Source organism: Pristis pectinata, chromosome 5 (genome assembly GCF_009764475.1).
Source record: "Pristis pectinata isolate sPriPec2 chromosome 5, sPriPec2.1.pri, whole genome shotgun sequence".
NCBI lineage: Eukaryota > Metazoa > Chordata > Chondrichthyes > Rhinopristiformes > Pristidae > Pristis > Pristis pectinata.
The window spans coordinates 92,868,444-92,881,623 of NC_067409.1; the positions used below are offsets into that span (position 1 = coordinate 92,868,444).

The 13,180-nt window shown below is 42.0% G+C and overlaps 1 protein-coding gene across 1 annotated transcript in view; it reads left to right on the forward strand.

The window, feature by feature from the left end:
• The window catches only part of LOC127570313 (beta-galactosidase-like), a 66,838-nt gene that overhangs the window by 22,755 nt on the left and 30,903 nt on the right, over positions 1 to 13,180 (forward strand). Inside the window, 3 exon segments of the mRNA XM_052015742.1 lie at positions 677 to 751; positions 1,560 to 1,592; positions 1,595 to 1,654. Of these exon segments, the coding sequence (XP_051871702.1) occupies positions 677 to 751; positions 1,560 to 1,592; positions 1,595 to 1,654 (168 nt within the window).

Sequence of the window (13,180 nt, forward strand, 5' to 3'; positions counted from 1 at the left end):
TTCAATCCCACTGCCAATTTTTGTATGCTCTCTACAAACACTTGTCTGGCATCTGAACATTTATGTCAAATCATTATGTACCACAGAATCAAAGAATGGAGAATGCAGAAAGCAGTCGAAGCAATTTTCTGGTTTTAGCTAAAACTCATTAGATTCATTAAATACTGTTGAACTAATTGCTCAGTGGGCCTCATGAAGGTCCTCTAATTATCATTCAGCTACTTGCACCATTGTCTAGCCCAAATGTGCTGAGTTATTGGGAAGGCAGCCATGCAACATTATTCAGGACTGCACAGATATACTTCATAATTGTTCATGGAAGAAACATTAATTATCTTTGATATAGATAGTTTTACCTTAAAACTTGTACTCGTCCTCACATAGTTTTGACCTATAAACACCAAAGTCAATGAGGGTAATAATAAATGTACTTGGTTTATTATTGTCACATGTACTGAGGTACAGTGGAAGAACTTGCCTTGCATATTGTTCATACAGATCAATTCATTACACAGTGCATTGAGGTAGTACAAGGTAAAGCATTAACAGAATGCAGAATAAAGTGTAACGGCTACAGCGTGCAGTACAGTTAGACAATGAAGTGCAAGGTACTTGTAATGCAATCTGCTTACGAAGGAGATTAAAAGCAGTCTAATTATGTTTTCTTTTTTTCTAGTACAATAAGTTGCCCATTGGTCCTGTTTTACCAGCAACCCCAAAATTTGCATATGGAATGGTTGAAGTTAAAAAGGTAAAAATAATATTCTGAAGCTGTGCAAGGTTAATTTCTTGCCATAGTGTTTCCTACATCGCAACACTGATAATATTTCAGAAGTAATTAATTATAAGATGTTTGGAATGGCTACATGCATTTGTATAGCTCCTTTTGGATAGATAAAAATCTTTGGATGCTTAACAGAAAGCATTTAGAAATTTCAAGTGTGGACCTGAACCCACAATTTGGGCTGATTTTTCAGTGCAACAGTGAGATTATGCAGTGTTAGATCAATGTTCCTCTTAATCTTCTAAATGGGAAAGCATATCCAACTATTACTTGCCATAGCATAATTTGCTGCAGGGATACCTGCAGATTCACGGTGCCTGGAATTGCTGTGAATAAACATGATGAGATTTATATTTCAAAATACTCTGTTAATGTGATGATGGGGCAAAAGCTGCACTTCATGATGAAGGGCCTTGAAATTTGTTGAGAACCTGGTCAGTTCCTTTTAAGCTGAATGAGCAGGGAAATGGGAACCAAGTTTCTGCCAACATAGTGGAATCAGACTTTGAGGTGATTGTATTGGGTGAGTGTGTAATCTTTCTGAAAAATTGGCCTATCATTGTTTTCCCTCACAGAAGTGGCTGATAAATTGATAGCTCAGAAGGCTCACCATCTAACATTGTTTGTGTCAGATATTCAGTTTGCCAATATTAAAAATTCAGTTAATCTTGAACAGTATCAAATCTTTGTACATAACTGGATTTTGTAATTTGTGAAAAGACAAATTTTGACTATATAAAGCATGTGATCATGACTTTCTGTCTCTATTTTACAGTTACAGAGTGTTATAGAATTGATTAGGTTGCTCCTCAAATTTCTGCCCCTGTCAAGTCAAAATATCCATTGAAATTTGTTGAAAGAATCAGGTGAGTTTTTTTCAACTTTTGCATTTGGACATTTTACATTAAATATGAGTCATTGATTTATTCAACTTGATATTGTTCAAATTAAATATACAGTCTCTTAATATGGGGCCATATAAGATCATATTTGATTGTTGGGTGTTCCTTGAAAGCAGACATCTCTTTACCCCAGCCCCCACCCCCTAAGTCCTACTTATGACCACAATGTCTCCATTGCTGTGGACCACTGATTATAGCTGGATCCTGTTAGTCACATTCCCAAATGTAAGATATGGTAGAGATTTAAAATTGCCAGGTCAATTTGAAATTGATTGAGTTTTAAATGATTTTTCATACGTTTTTGTTCTCTGTATGTGCAATGATTAGTATTTGTTTTGAATCTAGCAGGAGACAGGGTTTGGGTTTCCAAAGTGATTGGGGGCTCTTTCTTTTGTTGAATTTGAGGCAGAGTTGGGCCCTCATTCAGTAGCTTTCCTTCTGTTTTGGTAATGCTACAGCAATAATTTTTTGATTACCAATAATGTAAGAAAAAAGTCAAATATTTTTTTCCGATTTGACTAGCACCTTGGAGGTCTTCACACCAGCAGAGCTTCCACAGTGGCAGCTGGAAACCCAGTCAAAAATTTAATGGCCCACTTTTTTCTGGTAGCTTTGAAGAAGTGCCTTTGAAATGTGATTGAGTTTTAAATTGATTTTTCATACTTTTTGTTCTCTGTATGTGCAATGATTAGTATTTGTTTTGAATCGAGCAGGAGACAGGGTTTGGGTTTCCAAAGTGATTGGGGGCTGTTTCTTTTGTTGAATTTGAGGCAGAGTTGGGCCCTCATTCAGTAGCTTTCCTTCTGTTTTGGTAATGCTACAGCTGGAAGCTACAGACCCCTATGTGAGTGGACTCTGCATGGAGCCCAGCAGTGGGGAAGGAGCTTGCTGGAATTCCCTGTATTTTCAACCTGGAATCTGCTCCTGGACGCTGTGCCACATTTAGAGCTGCCATACCATCAGCAAACTCATTCATTTGTGTGAGGACTTTACTGCTGTGAGGAAGAAAGCTTAAGCCATAAATTTTCAATAATGTTTTCAATTCATTCTTCCAGTTCCACCATCCCTGTTGTATTTGCTTCAATGATGAGACTTTCCATACAGGGGCCTCTGAAATGCCTTCCTTCTTTCTGAATAGTAGTTTCCCACCACTGTTAACAGAGCCCTTGACCACATCTCGTCTATTTCCCACACACCAAACTTTCATCCCATCTCCTTCCGGAAAGATTTAGCATAGAGTAGTGCAGTCAACTTTCCCTTGATTAGATAACATAATAGTGACTTTCCCTCTTCTCTGGCTTTACTCTAGTGGTCCTGGTATATCCTGTTTAGTCAGCTGTTTCAGATAGAACACTAAGAAGCTAACGTAAGAAATAGAAGCAGGAGTAAACCAATAACCCCTCATGCTTGCTTCATCATTCAGTAAGACCATAGCTTGGCTTTTAATTCAGTGCCACTTTCCTGCACTAATCGCATATCCTTTGATTTTCTTAATATCTAAAAAATCTATTGATCGCATCTTAATATATTCATGACTGAACTTCCCACAGCTCTCTTGGATCCAGAATTCCAAAGATTTATTACCCTCTCATCTCAGTCACAAATTGCTGGCTCCTTATTTTGAGATGTAATCCCTGGGTCTTGACACCCCAGCCAGGGAAATTCATAATTCCTGCATTCTTCTAAACTTCCCCTCATTCTTCTAAACTTGAGAGTGCAGGCACAGTCTGCTTAATCTCTTCTCATAGAACATAGGACAGTACAGTGCAGGAACAGGCCCTTCGGCGCACAATGTTGTGCTGAACCAATTACATTGGTAATAAACTGCCCAACTAATCCCTTCTACCTACAAAATGTCCATATCCTACCATTCCCGCACATTCATGTGCCTATCTTAAGAGCTTCTTGAACACCCCCTATCATATATGCCTCCACCATCACCCCAGGCAGTGCATTCCAGGCACCTACCACTGTCTATGTTATAAAAATAAATTTGCCCTGCACATCTTTGAACTTCCCCCTCTCACCTTAAATGCATGCCTTCTGGTATTAGACATTTCAACCCTGGGGAAAAGATGCTGGCTATCTACTCTGTCTATGCCTCTCATAATCTTATAAACCTCTATCAGATCTCCCATCAGCCTCTGCTGCTCCAGAGAAAACAACCCAAGTTTGTCCAACCTATATGATAACCTGTCATCCTGTGAACCTTTGCATTCCTTCTATTACAAGTAAATCTAGACCTATACATAATATTCCAGATGCAGTCTCATCAGAGGCTTGTAAAATTAGAAGAAGACTTTTCCATTCTTATACTTAACTCTTTTTGCAATAAAGACCAACACTTAGGCTCTCACTCCCGCTCCAGTGGTGCAGCTGATGGAGTTGTTGCCTCTTGTGATGTGAATTCATTCCTGACCTCCGGTGCTGTCTATGTGGGGTTTGCACATTCTCCCCATGTGGGTGTCCTCCAGCTGCTCTGGTTTCCTCCTACCTCCCAAAAGTGTGCAGGTTGGTAGCTTAATTGGCCACTATAAATTGCTCTAGTGTAGGTGGGTGGTTCAATCTGTGGTGGTGGGGGAGAGCTGATGCAAATATGGGTAGAATAAAATGGGGAGGATTTGTGTAAAAATGAATGTTTGATGATCAGTGCTGACTCAGTGAGTCAAAGGGTATGTTTCCATGCTCTATGACTCTATACCATCTGCCTTTCTAATTGCTTACTGCACTTACACAGAGCTCTGAAAGTTTCTGATTATCAGGGTACCCAGTTTCGTCTGAATCCCAATACTACTTCTCAATCTTTTACCATTTTAAAAATGATCTGCCTCTTTATTGGCTGCCATACTCTAACCTCACATTTTTCCACATTATTTTCCATCTGCCATGGGCTTGCCGAATCACTGAACCTGTCTATATCCCCTTGAAGTCTCACAGCCAGCTTGGTGTGTTCACTTAATTTCTCTAGAAGAATTTGTGGCTCTGCTCAGAAGTTCAAGGGATTAGATTGATACCGTAGGGATGTATTCATTCTTTGTAATTTCCAATGCCTCATCTATGTTTTTCTGTCAAATATCAGTCAGTTTGACAAAATCACCTCAAATGACCCAAAGTGCCAAATCAAGTTACTCGCCACCCTGCTGTGCAAACCTCAGTTGCCTCCGTCACCCTGCCCCCACCCCCACACACAGACAGACAGACACACATCTGGACTTGGAGATTCACCCATAATTCATAACATTAACTGGAATTATTCAGGCCCATGATAGAATTTAGGTCCTTTATTCTTCTGGTACTGTCTCATGTCAATGTTAAATGATAAAACAAGACATGATGGATAGAAGGATAGTCATAGAGATAGAGTAGATGTTTGTAAACAAACCCAGTCTCTTACAACATGTTGATTCTTTCTTAACACAGTTTTGGATTACCTCTGATAAAAATGCAAACAGCACAGAAAAGTTCATTGTCACTCACTTATTTTAAGTTACACGAGACTCTTCTTGCTGTAGCTTAATTCTATTAAGGCCAGATACGCCAATGTAAAATTTAGGTTTCAGACCTGCATTTACCCAAAGATGTACAGGTTAGGAAGTTGTGGGCATGCTATGTTGGCGGCAGAAGCGTGGCAACACTTGCGGGCTGCCCCCAGAACACTACGCAAAAGATGAATTTCACTGTGTGTTTCGATGTACATGTGACTAATAAAGAGATCTTATTTTATCTCAGATCTCTTAATTCCTCACAGCTATCAGCAAGTGGTTGGGGAAGGGTTACCTTCCCTTGACCCCTCTAACTCTCCTCTCCCCTCCAACCCTCTACCCTCCCCTGACCCCAGCTCCCACCCCTGTCGCATCTTCACTCTCCACTCTGACCTTCCCCTCTGCCCTTAACAGGGGCTTTGCCTTTGTCTCCCTGCGCCCACACCTCAACGAGTTCCGCGCTCTTCTTCCATCACCTCCGTCTCCAGGCCTACTTCTTTGGCAAGGGTTCCCCACCCCTCACTGATGACGCTCTTCTCCTGCCTTAAGCCCTCTTCTCCCTCCTTAAGCCTCCTCTTGGACACCTCATCCTGGCCTTCTGCCCCCTCTGGATCTCTTCATCTCTAACCAAGCCTACACCAGTAACGCCCCCCAACTCTTCCTCCGCTACATTGATGACTGCATTGGGGCTGCTTCCTGCACCCGTGCTGAGCTCGTCAATTTCATCAGCTTTGCCTCCACAACTTCCACCCTGCCCTCAGATTCACTTGGTCCATCTCCGACACCTCTCTCCCCTTTCTGGATCTCTCTGTCTCCATCTCCAGAGACAGATTAACCTCAGACATCTTGTACAAGCCCACTGACTCCGACAGTTACCTTGACTACACGTCTTCTCACCCTGTCACCCGTAAGGACACCATCCCCTTCTCCCAGTTCCTCTGCCTCTGCTGCATCTGTTCCTGTGATGAGGCTTTCCATTCAGGACATCAGAAATGCCCTACTATTTCAGTAAGCGGAGTTTCCCTTCCATCACCATCAATGCTACCCTTACCCGTATCTCCTTCACTTCCCACACGTCTGCCCTCACCCCCTCTTCCCCCACTTTCCTCCCCCCCCCCCCCCCCCCCCCCAACGTAACAGGGACAGGGTTCCCCTTGTCCTCACCTACCACCCCACGAGCCTCCATATCCAACACATCATTCTCTGCAACTTCCGCCACCTCCAACAGGATCCTACAACCAGGCACATCTTCCCCTCACTTCCTCTCTCTGCTTTCCGTAGGGACTGCTCTCTTCGCGACTCCCTTGTCCACTCGTCCCTCCCCACTGATAACCCCCTGGCACTTATGCCTGCAGCCGCACCAAGGGCTACACCTATCCCTACACCTCCTCCCTCACCACCATTCAGGGTCGTAGGCAATCGTTCCAGGTGAGGCAGTACTTCGTCTGTGAGTCCGAGGGTGTCTTTTATTGCATCCAGTGCTCCCGGTGCGGCCTCCTGTACATCGGTGAGACCCGACGCAGATTGGGTGACCACTTCGTCAAGCACCTTCAGTGTGTCCACTGCAACCTCCTTGTGGCCACCCACTTCAATTCCACATCCCACTCCCATACTGACATGTCTATCCATGGCCTCCTCTACTGCCACGTTGAGGCCAGATGCATGTTAGAGGAACAGCACCTCATATTCTGCTTTGGGAGTCTCCAACCTGATGGTCTCAACATCGATTTCTCTAACTTCCGGTAACTCCACCCCTTTTACTCCCCACTCTTTTGTCTTCCCTTATTCCTGTGGATTCTTTCCTCTCAGCTATTTACATCTTCCCCCTCCCCCACCCACCTACCTTCCCCTTCACACCTGGACTCATCTATCCCCTGCCTGCGTGTGCCCCTCCCCCTCCCCCTCCTTATTCTGACTTCTGTCCTCTTCCTTTCCAGTCCTGGTGAAGGGTCTCGGCCCGAAATGTCGACTGTTTATTTCCCTCCATGGATGCTGCCTGACCTGCTGAGTTCCTCCAGCACTTTGTGTATAGCTATCAGCAAGTAACTTATTTTAAAAAAAAATGCCCATGTTTCCATTTAAAGCTTTGGCCATAAGTGTTCATTACAAAATCTCCTCCAAGACTTGAAGTACATCTTTTTATACAATTTAGAAATATTAATGCACTGTGGGTCAAGATTCCAACGATTTGTCAACTCGTAAGGAACTTTCTGAGATTACGAGCTCATGGAACATTCGTACTATTTAAATCACCTCTGATCAAAGTATGATTCAATAATTGCAAAGTTAAAAATATACACAACTGAACATGACCAACTACAATGACAAGATTGTGTAGGCTTAACAGCTTTCAGCTATGAGCAGAATTTTGACAGACACTTGTTAAAGACATACTTTCAAACAGGGAATAACTGCACAAACATCACACCCCCACACTCCACTCAACAATCAGCACTTCCCCTACACAAACATTGCTCTCTCACAGAAACATCATGCCTTGGCACAAACATCCATCCTCGCACATGCCGTCCAGGTGCCCCACACAAACAGTACTGAACCTCACTGCACAATTATTACCCATCAATAAATGGTATTTTACCATTCATTTTATTTTGCTTGCAACCACCATTCTCACAGCCTTAAGACCTTGCTGCTCCTCCAAGTATGGCATACAGTTGATCAGAAATTTCCTTGCAAATTTGACCATGCCTTTAGCTGACTAGATCCCTAACTCCGTAAACTCCTCCCTAAATCTCTCTGCATTTCTGCGGTACTCTTTTAAGGTGCAAATTTAAAAAGAAACTGCAGATGCTAGAAATATATAAAAACAGAAAATGCTGGACAATTCAGCAGGTAAGGCTGCTTCTGTGGAAAGAGAAACAGTTTAATGTTTATCTTTTCACACGTGCTGTCCTACTTGCTGAATTTTTCTGGTATTTACGTTTTTTTTTCCTTTTAAAATGCTCCTTTAGTTATTCCTAGACTTCAGTGCACCCACCCAGCTGCAGGTTCAAGTTTATACACGGGGTATAAATACCATGAAAACTGGCTTTTTGCAATAGCAGCACCTTATGTTACAAGATGAGGAGAAACATAAGTTAACAAACTTAAAATAAATTATACATAACTTGCATGTGTGCAAACATAAACAACAAAACTCACATATTGACATGAGCAAGATTGAGAGAAAAAAGTAGTTCAAGGCAGTGTTAAGGTTTTTCAGGATGGTTCAAGAACCTGATGGCAGTGGGGAAGAAGCTGTTGTTGAACCTTCAGGCTCCTGTACCTCCCGTCTGATAGCAGCATCAAGAAGAGGGCAAGGCCCTGATGGTGGGAGCCTCTGATGGATGACGCATTCCTGAGACATCGCCTCTTGTAGATGTCCTCGATGGTGGGGAAAGCTGTACGCATGATTGAACTTGCTGAGTCTACCACTCTCTATAGCCTTTTGCGTTCCTGCACATTGGAGTTTCCATAACAAGATGTGACATGAATGCTTTCCACTGTACATCTGTAGAAGTTTGTCAGGGTCTTCAATGACGTACTGAATCTCCATAAACCTCTAAGAAAGTAGAGATGCTGCTGTGCCTCCTTCATGGTAGCATTTATATGCTGGGCCCAGGATAGCCTAATTTCTTTTAGTTCGTTGGTGGTTGTGGTTCATTGTCATGCCTGTTTAGCACCTCGGGGTAATTTGCTGTCTTAAAGGCACACTAGTCATAGAGAGATACAGCACGGAAACAAGCCCTTCAGCCCACTAAGTCCGCACTGACTATCAACCATCCATTTACACTAATTCTACGTTAATCACATTTTTTTTCCAATTCTCCCTCATCCCTCTCAACTCCCTTCAGATTCTCCCATTTGCCTCCATGCTCGGAACCACTTACAGTGGCCAGTTAACCTACCAATTTGCATGTGGGAAGAAACTGGTTTCCCTAGAGGAAACTCATGTGGTCACAGGGAGGATGTGCGAACTGTTCATGCGGACAGCACCCAAGGTCAGGATAGAACTCTGGTCCTGGCACTGCGAGGCACTGACTCTTTTAGCTGTGCCACAGCACCACTACTGAAGTCCTTTATTCCTGCCTTCATTCTAATAAATCCCTCTGCATTCTTTCCAAAGCTTTTTGAAACTGTGGTGTCCTGAAATGGATGCAATACTGTGGATAGGGTTCAAGCAGTATTTTCTAAAAGTTAAGCATATTGGTTTAGTACTTGAATAGTAATTTGTCCTCAGTCATATCTGCTATATGATAAAGGCTATATGTTTTATTTTTCTAACAGAACTTTGCTCCTTTAGTTTTATTGACTGTGCACACGTGATAGCATATTAGTACTATCAGCGGTTACCCTATTGATATAGAGCTACGAGTTCAAATCCACCACAGCATATGGGGGATTTAAGTTCTGCAATTTTGAAAGAAAGCTAATGTTAGTAGTGATCTAGGGAAGGAAATCTGCTGTCTTTACCCAGTATGAACTAGATGGGACCACCATGTCCACACCAATGTGGTTGATTCTTAACTGGCCTCTTAAATTGCTCAATGGTCAAAGGTGAATTAGGGACAGCATTGAACAAAGTTTTTGCACATGTCCTGCAAATTAAAGAATAACAATAACAAGTGTCGTGTGCGCAACTGAGAATATAATTTTAACTGAGAATATAATTTTAAGCAAGTCATTGTTCTGTGAATCTATCTTCCTAAATCCTTTCTTCCCTTCCACAGAACTAAACACTTCTGTTCAGCTTGATCTTTAATGCCCTTCATGACACTTTCAGAGATGTGTATGAGTATGTACCTAGGTCTGTCTCTTCCTGCACTGCTTTTAAGTTGTATCATTTATTAATTTTGCTGTTTTGTGTTCTTCATAATTAAATCGAATCACTTTATGCAAATACACATTAAATTTCATCTGCAATGTCTCTGTCTATTTCATTAGTCCATCTGTCTAATGATCCATATAACCCTTCCCTACAAATTGCCACATTTAAAGTTGTGTCATCTTCAGACCCCCAGGTTTGCTCTGTATATTCAAACCTAGGTTGTTAGTATTATTATATAAAAGAAGTGTTCCTAACACTGATTGCATCCTTGCTGGATGTGACCGTTTAAATCCACTCTTTACTTTCTGTTCTTTACTCAATGTTGATCCAAGCAGCCAATGCCCCTAGTTCCAATGGGATCAATTTGGCTTACAAACTTTTTTTTAATATGGTATTTTGCCAGATGGATATTGAAAGCTCAAATGCCCATCATCAGTTAGTATACTCTCACTTAAGCCTCCAAAAGCAGCAAAGAAAGAACGTAAACAACATTAAAACTTCACTGAAAAAATGGACCTTTAAGAGTTAAGTGAAGAACATTTGCCACATCACAAAAGCAAAATACATTGGCATTTAATAGAAAAAATAATGCCCATATTTAACTCACCTAAATATTATGTAATCATGGTTTCCACTTTGTTGGCAATGGATGTAATGCACTAAGTATTTAATTTTCTCTGTGGACTATGTGCTTATTGAAAATCTGGTGGTTTTATCTATCTAATTGAACCCATAGAATTGATTCCAATGGCTTAGCTTTCTGTTTTCCCAACATTCCTTCAGTGAACCCTGTTTTTCTTATCCAGAGGATAACATCTATCGTGTCTTTTCGCCCTAGCCCCTCCCCCCACTGCAATTCCATAATCTGGTACCATATGAGCAAAAATTTAATAGGCAAACTCAAACTTCATTACCTAGCAACTAACTTCATTCCTTCCCCTTGTAAACATCTGAAGCTGAATGAGCCTATTTGCAAACTTGATGTTGAATTTGACCCCTAAAGTGTGTTCCTGACCACTTATCTATGCCATTGCCTAAACAGCTTAGTTCCAATTCCTCAGCTGCACTATCCAAGCTACAACCTCATCTGCTGAAGCTCTCATTCAAGCACTTAGTACCTTTACACATTACTATACAAGGGGATTGCTTGTCATGCCCTTCATAAATTCAAACTGTTGTCAGTGTCCTTATTCACTCCAAGTCCTCTTCACCCATCACCAATGCTTATGGTCCCATGTTGGTTACTGATTAAGTGGTTTCTTCATTTTCTAATCCCTTTGTATCCTGACTCTCCTCATCTTCAACCTTGTTCAGCCTCACAACTTTCGGATGCCTATGCTCCTCCAATATTGGCCATTTGAGCATTTTGCATTTAATCACTCCATGATTGACAGCTGTGTCCTGGATGTACCAAGCCTACTGTCACACATTATGGATCCTATTATACTTGGTTTTGTTTCAAATATTAATGTAAGGAATTTTAGCATTAGGAATCTTCTCTAAATTTTACTTATAAATATAACATTTATTAAATTGAGACTCGAGACTGCAAATGCTGGAATCTATTCAACACAAATGCTGGAGGAACTCAGTAGGTCAGGCAGCATCTATGGAGAGAAATGGACAGTAGACGTTTTGGGTCGTGGACTTTCAACTGGACCGAAAGATGGAGAGAGTTAGCCAGTGAAGGGAAGGGGTGGAGCAAGAGATGGTAAGCAATAGCAGGATCCTGGGTAGTGTGGAGGAGCAGAGGGATCTGGGGGTCCATATCCACAGATCCCTGAAAGTTACCTCACATGTGGATAGGGCAGTTAAGAAAGCTTATGGGATGTTAGCATTCATAAGTCGTAGGATCGAGTTTAAGAGCCGCGAGGTAATGATGCAGCTCTACAAAACTCTGGTTAGACCACACTTGGAGTACTGTGTCCAGTTCTGGTCACCTCGTTGTAGGAAGGATGTGGAAGCGTTAGAAAGGGTGCAGAGGAGATTCACCAGGATGCTGCCTGGTTTAGAGAGTATGGATTATGAGGAGAGACTAAGGGAGCTAGGGCTTTACTCTTTGGAGAGGAGGAGGATGAGAGGAGACATAATAGAGGTATACAAAATATTAAGAGGAATAGACAGAGTAGACAGCCAGTGCCTCTTTCCCAGGGCAACAATGCTCAATACAAGAGGGCATGGCTTTAAAGTAATGGGTGGGAAGTTCAAGGGAGATATCAGAGGAAGGATTTTTACCCAGAGAGTGGTTGGGGCATGGAATGCGCTGCCTGGGGCAGTGGTGGAGGTAGGTACACTGGTCAAATTCAAGAGGTTACTAGATAAGCATATGGAGGAATTTAATATAGAGGGATATGTGGGAGGAAGGGGTTAGATTGTCTTAGGTGAGGTTTGAAGGTTGGTACAACATTGTGGGCTGAAGGGCCTGTATTGTGCTCTACTGTTCTATGTAATAGGTGAATCTGAGTGAGGAGAGGGTGATAGGCAGATGGGGGAGGGGAGAATGAAAATAGCTCCAGAAGCTCTGAGGTGATGGACGGAAGTGACAAAGGGCTGAAGATGATGGAATTTGATAGGGGAGGAAGGTGGAGCATGGAATCAAGGGAGAGGTGAGGAGGGCAGATAGGAATAGTGGGGGAGGGAAACCAGTGGGAGTAGTCTGTGGACGGAGGAGAAAGAAACAGGGCTGGGGTGAGTGTAGGAAGAACTGGGTAGGGAGGAGCAGTTTACCAGAAGTTGGAGAATTCAGTGTTCAATTCCGGTAAATCAATTTATTAAATTGATCCTTCTAGCCCAGCTCTAACTCCATCTTGTATTTCTCCATCTGTTTTTCTTTCTCATAAATTATTTTAGGGGAATTTTCAACTTAAATGTTAAAAGCTTAATTACTAGGCTCTCTTCTATTCCTTGATCTGTGTCTGGTAGTGTTATTGAAGTGACTATAGTAGTAGAATGAAGACACTGACTGGTTTGCCTTCCCTATTTAGATAAGTGTAATCCCAGTTTTGCTGATGCCAAGCTGCTGATGTGATTATTGCATCTGATATTGCACTTCCCTTTGTAACTTGCTTGGTGTGTGCTGCTTTTGGCTGCATCTCTGGATCTTATTGCAGCTCATTACACCTGATCAACTTTTTCTATTAGTCATTAGATAAATGGTGAATTTCCTATAGCACTTCTGATCAGA